This window comes from Biomphalaria glabrata, chromosome 2, assembly GCF_947242115.1.
Source record: "Biomphalaria glabrata chromosome 2, xgBioGlab47.1, whole genome shotgun sequence".
Classification (NCBI taxonomy): Eukaryota; Metazoa; Mollusca; class Gastropoda; family Planorbidae; genus Biomphalaria; species Biomphalaria glabrata.
The window spans coordinates 9308387-9330101 of record NC_074712.1 but is presented as its reverse complement, the minus strand read 5'-3'; the positions used below and the strand labels follow the sequence as shown (position 1 = coordinate 9330101).

At 34.3% G+C, this 21715-nt stretch overlaps 1 protein-coding gene across 1 annotated transcript; it reads right to left on the bottom strand.

Annotated features, from left to right (window-relative positions):
* Positions 1 to 224: 224 nt before the first annotated feature.
* Positions 225 to 16685, bottom strand: LOC106077486 (cell division cycle and apoptosis regulator protein 1-like). Its single transcript, XM_056019014.1, has 23 exons — positions 16521 to 16685; positions 13724 to 13803; positions 13295 to 13395; positions 13119 to 13202; positions 12663 to 12805; positions 11950 to 12055; positions 11053 to 11263; positions 10119 to 10470; positions 9591 to 9816; positions 8912 to 9192; positions 8236 to 8437; positions 7673 to 7756; positions 7221 to 7367; positions 6693 to 6767; positions 5977 to 6168; positions 4935 to 5114; positions 4374 to 4421; positions 3625 to 3655; positions 3332 to 3495; positions 2697 to 2853; positions 2299 to 2523; positions 1484 to 1640; positions 225 to 1375 (listed from the first exon to the last, which is right to left on the bottom strand). Exons 2-23 carry the CDS (start codon positions 13770 to 13772, stop codon positions 1192 to 1194), a joined length of 3399 nt encoding a protein of 1132 aa, XP_055874989.1. The 5' UTR covers positions 13773 to 13803; positions 16521 to 16685; the 3' UTR covers positions 225 to 1191.
* Positions 16686 to 21715: the final 5030 nt, after the last annotated feature.

Genomic DNA, 21715 nt, shown 5'->3' with positions numbered 1-21715 from the left:
TTTCCCATTAGATTGCTTGCAGTCAGTTGTAAGTCCACCTCTGCTTTCCTCTACATCTCGTCCTATCCCAAAACTGTGTTATCAAGTAAATAGTGCAGACAGGTTACATTTGTTTAAAATCTTAACCAGAAGACTGGTCATTATTTCATGACTCATAGAAGTAAGCCAAAAGATTGTAGATAAATGCCTATTAAATGCTCATTATTTTATCACACAACCAACTATTGAGTTCATAAACTTCATTTATTGTGATTTGTTACAATAACCTTTTTTTTTTATACAAGACAAAAATACTGTATGAATGCCAACTAAAAAATTTTAAACAACAACAAAAAAAAAAAAAAGATCTGTACAACTTCAACTGTCAGAAATATTACATTTAAACAAAATTCAAAAGGAAAATTTCTCAATCAAAATGCTGATGTGGGATTCATTGAAAATAATAGGAAGTTAACTTTCTTTCTTAAAAAAATAACCAAAAAACACTTGACTCATGCACAAAGAGAAACAACTGTTGAAATTAAACATGAAAATAATATGAATTACTACCTATTGGTAACAAAGTTTCTTGGTTTAAAAAAGCTCCTTAGGTGGAACTTCCCTGCCACAAGTGCAGCATGATGCATCCATACTAACAGACCAGTCTTAGTGCTAGTTTCTATGCATTACTAGAAAGGTACCTACGCTGGTTTCCATTTGGTACAGGTTCTAGTTGGTCAGTAACTAAGAATGGCTAGTAATTACTAAGAAGTATTATTGGCCAGCTACTGATATATTTTATGAAGTACTTGGGAATGTGGTGGTTACGTGGCCATGCCAGCACAGTGGTAAAGCAGTTAACTGGTTCCAATAATAATGAACATTGTGGTTTTTACCAAGGCTTTTTGAATGTTCCTAATTCTACCTAGCTCTACCCTGACATCTGCTGTGAAAGGTGGTTGGCCATTGTGTTGAACATATAAAATCTTCATAAATGGCTGTCCACAGACTTTTAAAACTCTTTACATTTTCAGTTTTCAAAGGGAAAAAGATGCACATATAGATCTAGGGCCTGAATAACATTCAGCTAATATCCCTATGAGCATAAACTTTGAAAATAACACCCACACATTTCAAGGTGGAACATTGACACACTAACAAAAGAAAGCCAAAAAACTCAATGTTTAACATAAAAGTCACTCAGTTGCAAATTCAATTCTCCATAGTTTCCACTTTGATCTCTTTGTCCTCAGTCTGTTTCTTAATCTCCTTCCTTTTATGCTCATCAGATTTTGATTTGTAGTCATCTCCCTTGGACCTGTGCTCTTCACTTTTCCCTTTGTCCTCCTTGTTCAGCAATGTGTTGATGCTGTTTAATGCATTCATCATGTAGGACCTGAAACAGGACAACAAATCATTGACACAATTAAGTGTTGTTGTTTTTTTTTCTTGACTCTGCAACAATTTCTCAACACTTGACAGACTGATAAGAAATGCAACCTACCTCGACTCAACAGCTGTTTTATGCCATTCTCTGTTGAGAGAATCTGCTGCAGAATATAATGACCTTTCTTTGTCCAGGTCGCTGCGCACTTTACGGAGATCATGTTGGAGTTTTGTAGTGGTGTTGCCCTCTTCTACTAAGTTTGATTTAACAGTTTCTGAAAAAATTAATTCAAATGTGTATGTAATTACTTCTAGTGCCGGAAGGAAAGCTAGATGTAGAACTACGTAGCCATGTGAAATACTTCACTCCTCCTTATGTTCAGATACAAAGCCAAGGTTTATATATTGCTTAGCTTATGTACTCAAATAATCAAACCCATACATTTTTTTATTTGTAGTGTAGTTTGGTGCATTATAATTAATAAAACCATGGCATTAATAAATAGTTGTGTTAAGAAGCAGAAGAAAGTTCATGTAGACTGACTCTGTAACAATGGGACACTGAGAATTCACTAAAATAAGGCAAAGGATTTATGGTGACTGGAGAATAAGAGCTTGCCAATCAATGCCATGGCGGTGAAATAGAGAAAATGTGAGGTTAGAAATGCAAGCTCAATAAATTAATACTAGAGATGTATCCAAAATGGTCCACGAAAAAAAGTTTCTAAACACCAGACAGTAAAAGAAAGGTGAACATTCCTAGAAGAGAAAGAAGTAAAAATGGCAGTTCAAATCTGGAGAACTTTGCATTGTCCTACATGAATGATGAGAAATAAACAAGTCTCTCAATAGAAAGAAGAAAAGCAATTTTTTTTATTCATTTCATGCTTGCGCTGATATTTGCACTAACTCAAGGGTTAACAAAAGACTTACCCAACTCTCCAGTCAGACCCTGTAAATTCTTCTCTAGAGCTGTGCGAGACTTTTCACTTCTGTCTAGTCTTTGCATTAGAGATTCTATGTCCACCAGAGCTCCTTTGTAGTAGACAAAGTTAGGATTGTCTGCGTCGCTCACTGTTGAGGAAGCCGCACCCTGTCCAGTGGGTTCAGTTTTAGTTCCAGACAGTTCTAACAGTTTACGCAGACTCTCTTTGTTGCCTAGGTTAATTTTTTAAAATAAGGTTTTGGAGATTAGAAGTTGTAAGGAAGATTTTTTAAAATACAATCAGCAAATGAATCAGAGGACTACTAAAATTTAATCATGGCAGATCAAACAACAAAGATTATTTGAAATGTGCACAAGATATTTCTAAGGAGAAATAAAACTGCACCTCTTGCTAAGAGTTCGCTGTCAGGTTTATTCGTCTGATTATTTTCTGACTCATCCATTTTGAAAATCACCACTCCGTTGTCATCCACTTCAGCATCAGTAAGTTGGCGATATTTAAAACTTTCTTTCTGAACAATTTTTTGCAGAATTTTTTTAATCTGAGGGAAAGCAAACAGCAAGGGATAAATGTGATTATAATTTAAAGAAAATCAATGCAAATATGTTTAGCTTGAAAAATAATTAAAAAAAAAAAAAAGATTCAAATGTGTATAATTTGAATAATAATTTTTATAAAAGAAAAATGTTTAGTGTTTATTTATAGGTAAGTGCACACAAACTTTTTTCCTCCCAAATGTTTTTAATTGCTTATAATTTAATCTTGAATAGTCTTCCTTTGGAATTTTTTTTTTTTTTCATTTTCAATGTGTTTTTACCAAAAATGATATTTCTAAAGACAAGGGGGCTAAAAAAGTGATTTAATTTTCCATAAAATGTAAACATTAGATAGTGAGCTCATGACAACTAATTGATATGTTTTATATACACATTATATATAGATTAAGTTTTGTGAAAATATGAATAACTATCCAACAAACTACATTTATTAACAAAAAAAAAATTTCCAAGGTTGTGTACCTGGGCCCGAGACAGCTTAAGTCCAAGTGTATGGATAATGTCCTCAGTGTCTTTGTCAGTCAGGTAGCCACAGTGGTTTTGATCAAAGTAAGAGAATGCCAGGAGCAGCCCAGGGTCAACAGTCTTCATCTTTTTCTCCTCATCTTTCTTCTTTTTCTTGTCATCTTCACAAATAACATTCACATAATAAAAACAAATCTTGTCAAACTTCAAAACTAGTTGTTGTTTTTTAAACTAAAGATTGTTATTACTATGACACAACAAGTTTCAAATACAAATCTTCAAATGATTACCTCTATCTCTCCTGTCATCATCATCACGCTCCTGGTGGATGGGAAAAGAAAGTTGGTAAAGACACAAAGAAACTGTTTATAGCAATGAAAGTTTTGTTCACGTTTCATTCCTTTTGGTCTCAAAAGATCATTATGAATTCAGTGATAGATATTCATTCCTTTTGGTCTCAAAAGATCATTATGAATTCAGTGATAGATATGGTTGAATGAAACAGTACTCATGAGGTCATTTGAGATTGATTAATAGTTTTAAAGTATTTTTGTTTATGATAATCAATTGGTTTTAACAAAAATTATCCAAATATTGTTTAATATTATGTTAGAGGCGCGGTGGCTGAGCGGTAAAGCGCCTGCTACCGAAACGGGGTCCGGGGTTCGAATCCTGGTGAAGACTGGGATTTTTAACTTCAGGATCTTCGGGCGCCTCTGAGTCCACCCAGCTCTAATGGGTAGCTAACGTTAGTTGGGGAAAAGTAAAGGTGGTTGGTCGTTGTGCTGGCCACATGACACCCTCGTAAACCATAGGCCACAGAAACAGATGACCTTTACATCATCTGCCCTATAGACCTCAAGGTCTGAAAGGGGAACTTTACTTTTTTTTTTTTAATATAATGTTAAACATTTAATGAAACTATTATGTGCAAATATCAATTATCAGGTTTGATGAAAGAATGTTTCAATGCATGTAAGTTATGTCATTTGTTTCTTCAAGTCATTGGAATGATAGGTCAACACATGTCTCCCATTACCTCATCCTCATCACTGGCATCATCATCTCTTCTGTCATCTCTATCATCCTGAATGGGGATAAACAAACAAAAAAAAACTTTACAGCTTTTCCTGACATACACATTAAACATGAGACTATATTAAGAACATATGCCAGCAAGACTGCACTAGAAGATAGAAGAGAGCACCTGGATGCAGGCAGCTTTGGAACAAGACAGCTGAAGATCACTGCCAAGGACATGTGTAGACAGCGAAAAGAAAATCTAAATTGACCACCAGTGGACCATGGTTATTTCTGCGCTATGTAGGTCGCAGCTGTGAATGCGTAGCCACGGGAAATACTGCATTCCTCACAAATCTTTGAATTCTAAGACAAGCCTTATTATTATTGTATCAAGAGTGACAACTTTACTGCCTTTTCTTGACATACATGATGGGACCTTGAACTTGAGGCTTTTTTTTTAAGATTGTGGGTTACATGATTTTTTTCCCCAAAAAATTTTATAACAAATTTAGCTATTTCAACGACCCAACCTTTGCACCTATATCTATAAAAACATTTCTTCTGTCATTCTACTTACATCACTTCTGTCTTTGCTACTTTTCTTTTCTTCTTTCTTATCTTTCTCCTCCTTATCCTTTTTGTCTTCCTTTTTCTTCTCTTCTTCTTTCAGTGGTGGGGCACAGGCAATAGATTTGTATATTTGAAAGCCAAAGTCCCTCATTAACATTTCATTGAACAGCTCAGCAAACAGGGACACCTGAAAATTATGACAAAATTAATAAATATTTTAACTGACTCAGTGTCTGAAGTAGGTGACCAGATCTATATAAAAATAACATTATCATAATAACAAAACAAAATCACAAAATCAACATAACAAATGTATGGAAAAGATTGAAAAACATTTACTACAATAATATCTGATGCATTTCATTTAGCAGCTCTATTTATCAGGGCTTAGGGCTTGCAAAGACCTTCCTTCAGGGAACAGTACCAGGAAAATGAAGAAGATGCAGAGAGAAAGTCAACAGAAAGGAATGGACAGGCCTGTCATTGAGGGAGATTCTGTCCAAGGCAAAAGAACGAGAGGGATGGAGAAGAACAGTCAACAGATCTTGTGTGATGCCCCAACAGTTCAACAGATAGGTGAAGGTGGTGATTCAGCAGCTGTGCATCATGGACTCTTTCATCTTAAAGCTTTGTGGTCTAAGGCAAATAAAGATGTAACTCAATATATACTTGGAAAAGAGTTAATTAAACCTCGACCATATATTAGTACGCTAACTTTATTACTTAGTGTACACAAAAAAAAAAGTTTACTATCTCCTTCAAGTGGAAGTGTCCATGGCCCACATTCTAATGACTGTATTATGTGGCAAACTATATGTACCCATAATTTGCCCAAAGATGACAGGTTCCTACAGAATTGGAATAGGAAGCACTCATGAAATTCAAATCCTGAATAAAAATCCAAGTCTCCAACATGATATAAAACCAGCATCTTCGGCTTGGCAGTCAAGCATTCATTTAACAAAGCTACAATGTCCTATTAAATTAGTTTCTGAATACTTCTTCGAAATAATAAACACACAAATATATTCAATGAAAGACAGCATTACCTCAAAGGAATGTTCCTTATTGTCTTCAGGTCTATAGTCCAGTAACAAACTAAGTGACATCACAGAACAATCAAACTTGCCACTTTTGGCAGTTGGTGATGGATGAACCAGCACAGAGGGTATTTCTGGTAGTTTGTAACGACGTTCAAGGATAGCCTTTTCTCTCTTCTCTTTACGCAGCTGCTCTTCATCCTAATCAGATTTAATAATAATAATTGATAATTATAGCAGAAACATAATTTAGGTTCAACGTTCTTTGAGAGAACATTAAAAAAAAAACAACAGAGCATTCAAGAAGGTAAACTAATCTCTAGGTAGGTCTTGAGGTTTTCCTAAAAAAAAAAAGTGAAGCATGTGGTCTATTGAGGTTTTTCTTAAGATCAATGTGGATCAATTTCCAAAAGATCAAGTTTAAAGATTTTTAAAAATACAAATAGACATACATGTTATGACCAAAGCCCAATATCAGACCATTCAGGAAGTTAAAAGTTGTTTAGCAAAAACCAATTTTTGTGCAAGCTAAGTACAAACAATATACATTAGTCTATCTAACAATAGACTATCAAAATATAATAATAATAATCTTTATTATCCCTAAGGAAATTTATCTTACAATTTGTGCATTACACCAAATAAAAGATTATAACTATAGAAAAATATTCTGCACCATTTCAAAATGCACTATTGCTGACAAAACAAAAATTATTTAAACTCACTTCTTTCTTCTTGATGTCATTTTTTTCCTCATCTTCATCTTCATTTTCTTCTTCCAATTTCGAAGCTTCTTCTTCCTGGTAGTTGATGAAGAAATAAATAAAACTGTGACTTAAACATATAAGTAGATGCAAATGATTCATTTAGAAACATGCTTTGTATGTTCACTTTCCAATCATTGAGATTTGCTAATTTTATAGTTGAAAAAAAGTAAATATCTTCCTTTTCAGATTAAGTCTATAAAACTAGATTACATGACTTGTGAGCTTAAGAATTTTAAGCAAAAAAAAAAGACTGACAAACTGAGATAAACAGGTCATTTGTTTTAAACTATGTTTGTAATAGAATGAAGATATAAAGTTTATAAAGTTTATGACATTATTTCTAGAAAAAAAAAAACCCCGACATCCTAGTCAAACTTTCTGGAGGGTAACAGCAAAATTTAACTTGGGAACCAGAATTCAAAGCACTTACCAGACATCCAAATAATAGAGCCTACATATTAAACTGGATTTTAAAAAACAACTTACTGCTGCCTTCTCTGCCTCAATTTCTTTTCCTTCTTGTTCTTTCTCTTGTTCCATTTTCAAAGCTTTAGCAAGTCTCGCAACCATTTGAGACTTTAAACCTTTAGGGGTTATATTTCGGAGTTCCAACTCTTTTCTCAGTTCACCTACCTATAAAATTACATGCAAACATTGTACAGATGATTGGCTCCTTAATAAACATAGTCTTTTTAAATAGTGTCTGAACCAACAAGAGATGATTTTATAAATTCCAAACCAACAGGACACTATTAACTCTTCAAGCCAAGACATTTTTACCAACAAATAACCAAACACAATGTTTAATCAAACAAAAGGTTATTAAATAGTATTTGACTAGATGAGGTTACAATATTGTATCTTTCTAACCATCTTTACATCAAATCAAATATAACTAACACAAGACAGACAAGAGTTCTGAGCTAAGGTCAACATACCTTCATCACTTTTGGATCAAGAGTTGAATAGTGTGAGGGCTCTGCTTTATCATCAATTCCCTGCATCTCACTCTCTTCCTCTTCCTAGACCAAGGAAAAAAAAAATCAATGTCAGATTGTGTTGACACTAAAACTTCCTATTATACACATACATGTTTATACAACTATCACCTCTTACAAGCTGGATACATCCTTGCTCTCTTGAGAGGACATATTAAACACATAGTAACAGACTAAAAAGCTCTAGATAGATAAGGTAGAAGACATCATATCTAACAAAGAAACTCTCTGATAAAAACACCAAGGCTAATCAATTAAATGCAGGGCAATCTGGTGCTAAGTTTCTGGCTTCTAATGGCTCAACCCATCTTGAAGACATGGTAAAAATACAATTTACAATAGTTATCAATGCAACAATTATCCATAAACTGGAAAATTCAATTGTTATAAGAAAAAAAATGTTTCTTGCAATGAGATCTTGCTAGAGAGGAGAGACCCTTCAAGTTTATCTGTGAATGGTAACATGGAAAGTAAAAAGGGACAATTGCTAGTATAAACAGTGCCTGTTGCTGAGCAGTGTCTGGATTCAGTGTCTGCTGGAGCTGCTTCTGATAGGCCGCCTGGAGGGAGTTCCACTCCAGACGGGTTGGGTTGCAGGTCCAGACGTCTGGTAAGAAAAGGACGACAGTTTCCACCCGGGCGGGCTGAACCCGGTCTTTGTGCTTACTCTCTGGTCTGAAGTAGCGAATCTCTGCAAATCGGTACCTGTCAAACAGATAGATATGGATGGGCACAGAGGGTACAATGGCAATTGCCAAATTTTAAAATTAAGTCCAGGAACAATGAAGGGGCTAGGAATGAGGCTCAGACATGGACCACAGACAAACAAAATAGACAATGACATTAGAACAATAGGTAACAGCACACGAAGTGATGAGTTCTGGTTCTGCAAGTAGAAGCTTCAGATTGGCCTCACAACAATGGCAAAGTTGTGCAGAAACATAGACATATTGAAAACACACTAATTTTGTCATTGAATGATACATCTTAATGATGTTCACACTAAATACAAAGAACTATAACAAATAACAGACACATACACATTATGGTGATCTTCCCTCTTCAATAGAAGAACAAATACTAACTGCTTAATAACACTTAGATAAACACAAAATTATTTGAGTTACAAATAAAAGTTTCATAAAATAACGGAATGACCTAAAAAAATCATGAGCATACCACTGAGTACATGAGCTGAGATCTATTCCAGTCAGAGCCTTAGTGGTGCGAATAGCTGTTTTGATGAGCACCAGTGGATTTGTGTGAGGATTGGGGCCATCTAATGAAGGAGACCACGGTCCACCGATGGCCATGGGCTCATTCTTGCCACGGGTTCCTACAAGAAATTGTAACAATCTGGTTGGATGCTGGAAATTTTCAAAGGCATCAGGAAGATCTTCAGCAAGGCAGCAGGACTTTTTGTACAGCTCTTCTTCAGATGGACTTGCCAACAACATAACCTGTTTTAGTGGAAAAATATTTCTTCTGAAAACATTCCTCTCCATTCTGTTTGACTCCATAGAGGTATTAAGATAGCAGACACAATGAAAACAAAGTCTTTTCTTATACACTATGCTGAAATAAGCTTTCTAGATCTGGACTCAATGTAAAATAAAAAGAACAGCCAATTTCCAGGTTAATACTAAAACTAAACATTATAACTTCTAACAAAGTTTTCACAGTAATATTAAACTTTAAAATATTTTTCTAAGTCACAAACAAGCTAAAGAAAATTATAATTAATAATTTTTTCTTATATTAGCAGTTGGTATTTTAAGCACATAGAGAAAGTGCCCTGAAGTTCAATATAAACAAGTTTGACTGTAGTACAATGTACAAAATACTTTAAGAAATTTACCTTAGCACTAAAAAGGTGATCAGTGTCACCTGGATCCAGTACAGCTGTCACTGGCTTGATAGGGGGCACATCTTTGTGCATGACATGAAAATTGCAAGCCTGGCCAAGGGTGAAAGGTCTAGTCAAGGGGAAGTTCTCCACCCAGGAAAAGGAAGCGTGGAAGAAGTCACTAGGTATGTACAGATTGGTGTATTTGTTCTTCAGTGACACCACACAAGTATCTTGGCTGTTGAGAGAGATTAAATAGAGATAAAGATAAATCTTAATTAAAGAGATTTGAAAAGTATTTGTATAAATTTTTACTGAAGAGCTTTCTCTTTTTTTACTTGAGGAATAATTTACTGTCAGCTTTCTAATGGCTAATTTGTTGGTTTTTATTTATTTTATTTTAAATATACTATTCACAATTTAGTCTTAAAAAATTCCATGTTAAAAGAGATAAGGATGAAATTGAATACCAAGGTAACTTATATAAATTATGACAGCAAACACAATAGCCATTAATGATTCTAGAGAACAAGTTCTTACGCGTCTAAAAGAATTTTCGGCACTTGAACCACATATCTTGGTGGAGGTCGAGGTACTCTCCTTTTAGGAGGAGGACTGCGAGGACTTCTAGCCCGTGGAGGAGGTGAGCGTGATCTTTTTGGAGGAGAACGGGATCGTTTCACTGGAGACCGAGATCTTTTGCGCCTCGTGTCTCTTCTCTCACGCCTCTCCCTTTCTCTACGATCTCTCTCTTTTTGTGTCTCACCAGAAGACATACTTCCCACAGTCATGCCTCGTTGATCTTTGTTGGACATGAGATTCCTAGGCATAGGATCACCCAACAAACCAGGACCAGTGTTGATTCCAGAACGATTCCCAGAGTTGAACATACCTGAACAAAGAAACGATAAATTAGCATTAGCGATGACTTTCAAACTATAAAAAACAGATGGGATTTTGCAGAAATAGCAGAAAATAAGAGGAATCAAACCATTAATGTAAGAGAAATGCAGATTTTAACAAACATCCCACATTTGAGAATCATTTATATAGAGTCAAAATGCATTTACATTAAAGTTTAATTACATTTAACCTTTCATATGACATGGGGGCATGGTGGCTGAGTTGTAAAATGCTTGGCTTCCGTACCAGGGGTCTCGGGTTTGAATCCTGATGAAGACTGAAATTTTTAATATCGAGATCTTTGGGCGCCTCTGAGTCCACTTATCTCTAATGGGTACCTGACATTAGTTGGGGGAGAAGTAAAGGTGGTTCGTCGTTGTGCTGGCCATATGACACTCTCGTTTACCATGGACCACATCATCTACCTCTGCCCTATAGATCGCAAGGTCTGAAAGGGGAACTTTACTTTATGACATGTAATGTTAGCATTAAAGTGTATCCAATTAACACACAAAAAGGGACACAACAAATGTGTCTGTAAAGAAAAATCGATTACTATTGAATGACATACCTCCACTTTGAAACTTGCCCATCCCCGGCATGAGAGGAGGAGGGCCTTGGTTGCTAGGCAAGTTACCCATGCCACCCATTAGGCCAGGGACTGCCATTAGACCAATGGCCTGCTGCTGTATGGCTTTTAATTGTTGCTGTTGCTGCTGCTGGTGTTGTTGCTGATGTTGTTGCTGCATTGCCATCATTTGATTTCCACTCAAGGCATCATGCTGAATAAAGGAAAAAGATATCCACTAATTAAAAAAAAAAAGTTGACGTGTATCAACAAATAAAAACTTAAGCATTGATGACCTAGAGTCAGGGGAGTTGTATAAAAGGGGTTTCCATTTATTAAAAAAGGATGTGTTTGAAAACTAACAACATGATAAAAAAGCAACAGAAAAAAGAATACTTTTGAAAAACAAAGTTTATCTAAATGAAAGAGATGCTAATTACTGCCATTTACTAAAACTTACATGCTTTAGTTCCCTTTCTGCTATATAAAACAAAATTAATTAATTAGTACTAAATGATGAACTAATTGATTATTTTTTGGCTATTTATTCGTGTATGAAAAAAATCTCAACTTGATCATAGAATGGGAAGTGGGAGAAAAAATGTGTCAAAACGTAATAAGGAGATTTAATCCATGTATATATCCACATCTCTCATTAAGTAGCATTTATTTCCCTTATTTCAATATCAAAGAAAATAATTGATCACCAACAATTAATTAACTAATTGTTTCATTTTTTTTATTGATTCATGTCTCGCCAGGTTCAATGAACAATTGTGCAAAAGTTTTAACTAGATCCGAGAATGGCAGATGGGAGAAAAAACGTGTTCAAACTTTTTACCATACAGAGTGAGTTGATAAAAGCTTTGTAAAATTAACTAATTTACTTGGCATACATACTAGGGGAACAACTCGGGTAGCATTCCATTTGAAAGGCATGTTAGCATTGTAAGAGGCTTCCACAAGGACTTTATCTCCAACCTTGGGTAGCATTCCTTTGACACAGCTGAAATAAATATATTTTTTGCATTGTGTCACTAACAAACAAACATGTCTGATACTTAAAGTTTTATTAAAACTGCATCAATACAGTGAAGTAAAAATGTTACAAGTGTTATTCTCTATACTGATGACATAGGGCTATCAAACACTACTAGGAATTTCACAAAGATAAATCTTTCAATCATAATTAACTCTTTCTCTCTGTAATTATTTTTCCACGTTTCCACTGCATTTTTCATTTTGCTCATTACTTTTTCACTTCCCTGTTAAGCTTCAACCGATTAAGCTTCAATAACGTTTTTGTTTGTTATCAAAAAATGTTGTATTTGGTATAGAATTAAAGGGGAATGCATGCTCTTTTTATATAACACAAATAAAGTTTATAAAATTAAACATTATTATAATTTAATGAGGTCAAATCAATGATGGTATCATCAATGGGGAGAGAAAGAGTTAAAAAGGAAGCTTACTAAATACATTTGTTTCCATGAATAGTAAAGATAATGCAAAAATTAAAGGAACAAAAGAGAAAGCAAAACGTTTAAAAAAAAAAAAAAAAAAAAAAAACAGCACATAAGAAAGCCTTTAATTTCAACATTTTAATACTGTACCTGACTTGAAAGAACACTTCTTCATCCACAAAACCAAAGTTTTCATGCATCTTTGTAACATTGCCAGTGAATGTCCTTTGTTTCTGGTTAGGGACAGCAGCAGCATTGCCTGGTGGTTTGATGGGATAGCTAACAGCACCAACCTTACACACAAAAAAATCAAGAAATTAACATTATTTATCAAAGATACAGGATGTGAAATGATTAGCATTGCTCTTAAACATAATTCAACAGAATTCTTCATGAACAGTTTTATGTTGATTTGAATGGTGAATAACTCTTCAAGCGTTTGACTACAGTATTTAAACATGATCTCTGGTCCTTTGACTGTGGTTTGGACCATAATAGATGGGTACAATTAAAAAGGTTATAGGGTTTAGGGGAGAGAGCGTGAGTGGTGGCAGGTTAGAGAAAAATATCAATCAAAATACTAAAATGTATAGTCATTTATTTTACCTGTGCATTATTTCCAGCTAATGAAGGTTGCATAGGGAGACCTGGTTGGGACAGAAGAGCTCCTGGGGCGGCTTGTAAATTGGCCTGAAAACAAAATTATCAATATTTATATAGAGAATGTGTTTTAAATATCTAATTTGCTTAAAACAAAAGTTTACAGACAAAAAATGTCTTACTGGAGGTCCTATCTGTTGTTGAGCAAACTGTGTCTGTCCCTGATTATAAGGATATGCTACATTGGGTTGCATGATTCCAGCAACACCTTGATTGCCATAATCTATAGCAGAAAGAAAAAAAACAACACAATGTTAGCTTGACAATCTTTCACTTAAAAAACAAAATGATTAACTTTAAAACATTAATTACCAAATGAGCCATTTAGATCTATAGCACTTAAATCTATATCATTTAGAAATAGAACAAGAAATTAACTTGCCAGAATTAAACAATATTACGTCACATTTTATTTAATTCAATACAAATGTAGCAAAATAAACAAATGTGTGAATTAATTAACAAAGGTTATTAGATTTTAAGACATTTAAAAATAAGTTCATTTATATATTCAAGAAATCACTGTTTGTTTCTGTTTAATAAAGTTTTACCTTGCCTTGCCCAAGGTGGATTTTTATTACCACTAAATTGATTATTCATCTCTTAATGCCTCAAATTTGAACAAGAACATCTGAAATTAAAATGTGTACAAATAGCCACAGTTCAATGCTAGAAATAATAAAAAAGACAATAGGAGTCTGAAGATAATGGTTGAGAGTTAAATATTACATGGTTATAGTTGTGATCTGCATATTTCATCACACCTTATTCAGAAACAGTCTTTGCATTACTCTTGTCAATGTTTACACATGTGCAATTTGGTCATCTCTCAAGCAGTACAGTTAACAACTAAGCATTCTCGTCTAACCCCATAGCCATTCACTTGGATATTATTTGTCTTGACATTTTATGTCTATGCAGCACACATACCTTTGGTGAAATCCTTCTATTACTTACAGAGATGCTTTCAATACAACAATCATGACTCAGAGATGTACAGATGGATTATGAAAACACTTCCTAGTGAATGTTAACATTTGTCAAAACATTTGAATCTTTCTTTGGATGTCCCATTCGAAAGCAGCCAAAAGAGCTGTCGTGTAGTTGTCAGTTTCTCTCAACAGTTAAGAGTCATGTTGATGAAATATTTTTCTGCCCAGATAAATATATACATAGCTACTATATTACATGAATGACATTTAGTTTGGACTGTAATTTTTATGAGCCAAGTTAATTCCACTCTCTAGTACATGAAATTGTTTTCTCTGAGTAATAATTCAATAGTTTAATGATAGATATCACTTAAGTGTGGTCTAGAGTCTATTGGAAGACTTCATTATGTGCAAGGAATCCAAAGTGAATGCCTTCATCCATCCATCCCAGTGGCGCTACAGCCCATAGAGGGTACCGGCCTGCTTCAGCACATCTCTCTATTGTGATCTATCCTGTGCTTTACGTCTACATGCAAGAACTTTCAGCCACTATAGATCCGCCTCTACGTCCATTTCCAGCCATAGGTCATTTTCCGTTGTGATCAGTCTGACTTTTCATATCTGTTTTACTAGTTTTAGCTTTTGTAAATATATTTTTATATAATTGGGTTGTTAGCCCTGCTGCCCCTTTCAGCATAAATGATTTAGATGTGTAGTATTAGATCTAAATGAGGTACTATCAAAATAATATGAATAGTCTTGTTTCAAAAAGCTCCCTTTAGAACTCTAGACTCTAAAGAGAATTACTAGATCTAGAATTAAGTTTAATTAACTGTAACTGTAAAGTAAGTTCAACAGTTTGACTTAAGTCTTAGTTTGAGTTTTAATTGCAAATCTAAAATCATAAATTCATGTTGATTTATGATGATAGCAATTTAGTCTTAGTAATATACTTCAATTAAGTTCAATGACATCATAGGTTCATACTCATACTTGGTCATACTACTCATAGTTATAGTTAAGTAAGTCGTTTATACTATTCGGACACCTTCAAAGTTTGACTTTGACAGTGCATTATTTGATAATGGTTCGACATAGAAAAGAAAATGAAGTATCAAAATCTTCTTTAGTTTAAGGAGAATAAGGATGACTACTTATATTTGTACCCCTAACTTTATTTGTTATTATATTTAAGGTCAAAGAGGCCTTGTGTTTTCATTTAATTCAAACAAATTTGACCCACATTACTTGATTCCGGACACCATAAATTTATTTCACACAGTCTCTATATTTAGGCATCAATAAATTCAGATTTTAATTCTATATTAACGTTAACTAAATTTTAAGATCCCCAGGCATAGCACCTCACATGAAATCATTAAAAAGATATTTTCAAATTATGAATAAATACCAACACAAAAAATAAAAATATGAACACACTTATTCTACCAAAATTAGGTCTCTGGGATAGTGACTTCTACACAGACTTTTAGACTTATTTTATGTTTGCATGATTAGATGTGTGTTGAATGTTTGTATTTTTTGTTTATTAATTTAATACATTTCTAGTACAGATGATCTTTTGTAGTATAGTACAGGTTAGGATAGCCATTGTTGCCTAAATAGCTGAATCCTCTATATATTCTCTCTATATAAATCTAAAAAAGATCTATCTAGTAGGTCTACTCTAGATCTAGGCATTTAACTTCATTCAATGTACCAAGCTCACTCCAAACATTAGCCCATTTATTCTCTATAAAAAAAAAAAATTACATAAGATCATTAACATTGATGTCTAAAACTGGCAGTTTGAAATAAATTTTGGTAAGAAAATCGTAATATAATTCAAACACCCTATTAATTTTTTTTTTACATGGAATCAAACAACTTGGGTTATGAATCAAATAAATCAGCTCTAAAAACAGAATAAATATTGCCGGGCTCATTGGCATAGACTTAGCCAACCAAAAAATATAGTCTTAACCCTAGGAAGAGGTTAAAGTTAAAGTCATCCGGGTAACATAGGAAAAAACAACACTAACAGGAAAAAACAACAACCTTACACATTTGAAATTCCTTTTTCTTACTTAAAAAGACAGCTAAATGGAAGGAAATTGGGTCAGAATCACTGGAAAATGCCTTAAATGGACAAGCACATTTATTATGATTTATACAGCACGCTAGATTCATATTAAATAATAAATAATTAAATATCAAAATAAAGATTTAATTAATGACCACAAAAACAGCGAGTGTCTGAATTCATGTAATGTTCTAAAACTACTCTCTCTAGTGACTCTAGTTATCACAATGATGTGACAATATTGTTAAGTGCCACTTAATTTTAATAAGTCATATAAATAGTTATAATAGTATATTAAGGTATAATATAATATATACTTTATTATATACTCACTAAATACAATCTAGATCTATTAGTAATTAGTAGTATTAGATTATTTAGATCTACTGAGATCTAGACTTTGTATTTAGATCTAGATCTTGAATGTTTTATATGTTATATTCAATCTGACATCTAGTCTATACTCTAGTCTAGATTAGATTATAAATCTAGACCCCTCTAGATCTAAAATCTAAATTGGCCCTTGACAGGAATTAAATTACATCCCTTGGCTTGCTTAATTTAAACTCTTTTTGTGTATATAGCCACTGTTTTCAAAACATTTTTTATTCATTATCAAATAATTAATATAATTATTATAATATCGCTTCTTATATGTTTATAGTTGTATAATTATACTAGCATTACCCACCGGCTACACCCGTTGATTTGTCCCAGGCCCCAGGCTATATATTGTTTACATTGCCATGGACCCCTTCTTTTTTTCTTACATATAACTTGGACCGGCACGTAAATTCGAGTATCACTTAAAAATCCCCCCCCCCCCGAAATCTCCAGATCTCTATATTATATTCTTCTGCTTTTCATTATTTTGAAATATTGGATAAGCTCTATGATATTTTTTGGCGTGGGCCTCTTTTTACATTTTGCAAATCGTAATGTTTATTTTTTCACTCTTGCAATAAAACTTTTCGCATTTTAGCAATACCCTTTTTGGAATTATATTCTTGTAGGCCTAGGCTATGTGATACGTTACATTTATATAGGCCTGATTGGAAAGGCCCGCTTTAAAAAATGCCCTCCCAAACACACTTCTAACCTGTAAATTCAATATTAGGCCTACTTTTCTCTCCTTCCAACCTTTTCGCTCCGCCCCCCGCCTCCCATTAAAAGCTTGAAAGCTTAAAAGCTAGGCCTAATTGGCATGGCCCGCTTATAAAACACTACCCCTCCCTACCATATGGGCCTACTTTTACCAGTGAATTCGATTGCAAATCAACTAAATATTAAATTGCCTCCATCCCTCTCCATGTTACCCATTAGGAAATATAGGCCTATAGTCATACATACAATCTCTAAGTATTCAACATAGGACTAATTGATAATTTTTCAAAAGGTTTAGATAATAGCCTAGCTAGTAAGCAAATAGATGCTATCTTACTAGATTTTTTCCAAGGCTTTTGACAAAGTTCACCACCATAGTTTGCTTAAAAAAAAACTAAAATATTCTGCATTAATGGTCCATTGCATCAGTGGATTAAAGATATTCTGATAGGGAGAGAACAAACTGTAATAATAAATAGCTCTAAATCAACACAAATAACAGTAAACTCAGGCGTACTACAAGGAACAGTCTTAGGTTCACTACTATTTTTAATTTACATAAATGATTTACCAAATTGCATTAGTTCAGGAACAAAATTCATATTATTTGCAGACGACTGCATAATATATAGAACAATAAAAACAACACAATAAGACACAGACAAAATACCTGGTGTTATAATAAACGAAAAACTGTCATGGAATCCCCATATATTATTAATGAAACTATTAAAAAATCAAACAAAGTTTTAGGGTTTATTAGAAGAAATTTCTAAACATCAATTAAGAACATAAAACTGAAATGTTATTTAACCTTGGTTAGGCCAATAATAGAATACGCATCCTCTGTTTGGGACCCCCAGGGGCGTAACTAGGGATTTGGGGGCCCGGGGGGATTGACCTCTTTGGGGGCCCCTTGCATTTTGACATTCGACATATGACATGAGATAATGTAAGCAAATATATATAAGCCCAAAATCAAATTGGTTCAGTATATCAGTAAACTTAACAAAAAAATAATCATGAAGACTCTTTTAATGAATATTGCCGTTGTTTATTAGTTTAATAATGCACAAGTGACAACTCTCAATTGATATCGCTTCACGTAGTGCATTCTGTGCATCAAAGAAATCTATAACAACATCTACATCGATACTTTCTAGTATTTGTGACTTCACTGACAATAAAGCCATGATAAGCCTTTCTTGCGTCATTGTGCTCCTGAGATAGTTTTTGATGAACTTGAGCTTTGAGAATGATCTCTCACATGACGTAATGGAAGTGGCCTGAGTTAGCGGTATTCGGAGGAGGTTGCAGAGTTTGAGCACACGTAATTACCATAAGAAGCCTTTTTCCTAAATATGTCTATTGGTGATTGTATTACTGGTTTGTTGATGAAAAGTGCTCGTGCATCAATGACATCATTGAAAAAGCGATTTTCCATTTATTTCATCATACAAACAGGAAAAGTAGCACAGTTTGTCATAAGCGTGTCTTCATCTAACAGGTGTCTTGGTTCAAGAAGAACCCCAAAGGTATCCATTTTCTTTCCAGCCTTTGGAATCTGCCCATCATCTCCATATGAAATCTGTCCATCACTTCTGTCGCAACACGTTTGAATTGCAGTTCTATTGACAGTCCTACATTAGAACTCAACTTCCCATCAAGTCTTTTCTTTCTTCTGGTTGTTTTGATTACAGGGAATCCATAGTATTCACTACCTTCTTTTGCTTTTTCGATGGATTGGGTTTTTGTCAGTTTCTCATCATTTTGCAGAAAGCATGAAAGGGTGCTAATTTCTTTAGCAGCTTCCCGTATATGCAGTCCAGACTTTTGTAGTTTCTTCTGAACTTTATTAATTGGGCGCAGGAGCTTTGACCAGAATTCAAGATAGGCAAAAAATTCTTAATTTTCCACTGCATGAAGAGAAGATTCTGTGCTAATATTGTATGGTATTACGTCATTGTTGGTTGTTTATGTTTTGTGCGAAAGCAAAAGGATTCAGAGCATACAAAAGTGGGAAAGATCCATATCTCGTTATGCTCGAGTATAGAAATACTCCGATAAGCGGACTGCCGTATTCACCATCACAACTGCTGACGAGAAGACTCAGGGAATCATTCCAACTGATCACAAACTATTGAAACCATCGGTAGCTGAAAATGCAGAGACATTACTCAACGAACGACAGATGAATAGCAAAGTGAAATACGATGCAAAAGCTAGACTACCTAAATATTATTCTGTCGGAGAGTTCGTCTAGGTCAAACATGGCAGAAAGTAGTTGTCATAAAAAAAAACATTCAGCACCCAGATCTTACATCATAAAGACAAACGATGGAGAAACATACAGAAGAAATCAACGCTTTTTGAATAAGAGTTTCGATGAAGACATCTCTGGGTACTATGATACCGATGGAGACAATGAACTGCAAACTGTTGGAACAAACGAAACAGACAGTTAGAGACCAATGTCTAGAGAACTTGTTGTGCCAGTCAAGACAACCAGAAGTGGACGAATAGTTAAAGTTCCTAGTAGACAGAGCCGGCCTTAGGCCTCTGCAGCCTATGCGGTCGCAGTGGGACCCGCGCTTTCATAGGCCCCGCGCTAATTCTAAGTACTAAATTAAACCATTATAACGTAAATAAATTAAGATTGTTTTCGCGATCTCCTGATTTTCCAGGGCCTCCAGGAAATCTCATGAAAAGGCAAATATGCGATAAAGTCGAACTTTTTTTAAAATTTATTCAGATCTCCTGAAGAATAGACCAAATTGACATTTTGGGGTGCCAATAAATACAAAGTGGCATTGTGAGCTTTCATTTGATAAAAATTTATTGCAAAGACGAAAGTAGGCCTATTTTCAAAATAAAAAAAAATAATTTTGACATTATGCTTATCCCTACCCAGACTAGGCACCGCGCGATCCGTTTCGCATAGGGCCCCGCAAATACTAGGGCCGGTCCTGCTAGTAGATATCACTCTTAAAAACTTTAAAAGGAAGGGTGTGATAATAACTTCAAAAGGAAGGATGTGTTAATATTATATGAGATTACGTCATTGTTTGATGTTTATGTTTTGTGCGAAAGCAAAATGATTAGATGGAAATAAAAAAGGAGTTTCCATTGGAATGAGGAAAGATGAATAAAGGGGTAATAACTCGAGTGTGAAGTTTAATTCTGAAATTATAGACGCCAAACCCGAATAATGGACTATTTTCGCATTATTAAGAATAACTTTTAGATCTGTTATACTCGATTCTGTAAATTTTGCTTCAAGGTTAATTAGTGTAGCCATAAAATACTCGCCATTTAGATCTATTATTAGTAAAGGTAACAAGATAACTGGAATTCGCTGTATATCATGCAGTTTTATTCGTGGCAACAAAGTTTATAATGTAAAACCAACTTTAAAAAAACTTTGATCTCTGTGGGAAAAAATATTTTTAAAAACAATGTCAACGTACTGATAGATCTAGATCTAGGTTTAGTCTTTGTGATAAATTTAATCTATAAATGATGAAAAAAAAAAAGACACCTGTTGACACTATTTGTCAATCAAATATATTAATTTATGTATTTACAAATTTATTTCGGACACCCATTTGGGGGCCCCCCCCCTAGGTGGGGGCCCGGGGGGATTTTAAAATTCTCCCCCCCATCCCCCCCCCCTTAGTTACGCCACTGGGGACCCCTCAACTCAAGAAAACATTAAGAAACTGGAACAGACACAAAATAGAGCAGTGAGATTCACATTTGACTAGAGTAACACCTTTAATAAAATCACTAAATTTAAAAAGCCTTCAGGATAGAAGACTTAAAAGTAAAGTAGCAATTATATATAAAACACTGAACCATAATCTTCAAATACAAAAACAAAAATTTAATAAAATACTCAGAAAGACACAAAGATAAAGGCACATTCCTCACCCCATATGCTAGGACAAATTTGTACAAATACTCTTTCTTCCCTAGTGCTATTAGAGCCTGGAATGGGTTGCCTGAGCTAGCCAGGAAAACCAGTGACTTGGCAGAATTTAAGTCATTGGTTAATATGCATGACTGAATGCATGACGCGTAGGACGTAATCATCTTCTTTTTTTTTTGAAGTAACGTCTGTATATAAGATAAGATAAGATGCTCTTGGAATTTGGTGACTGTAGTTTGCTTTAGATTTTAGATTACAACGAAAAGGGAAGTTTTATCATCAAAATCATCTGTTGGGGGGTTTAAAAATAAAAAAATATCTCTGGAGGTTTTTTTAACAAATTAAAAAAAAAAAAAAACCTTAGCTACGCTCATAGAATATGGCGACTGTAGTTGTTAGTTGGTTTTAGAATTATATTGAAGAGAGAGGTTTTTAACCTCAAAACTCTCTGTAGGGGGATTTTAAACTCAAAACCATCTGGAAGGGTTATATACGT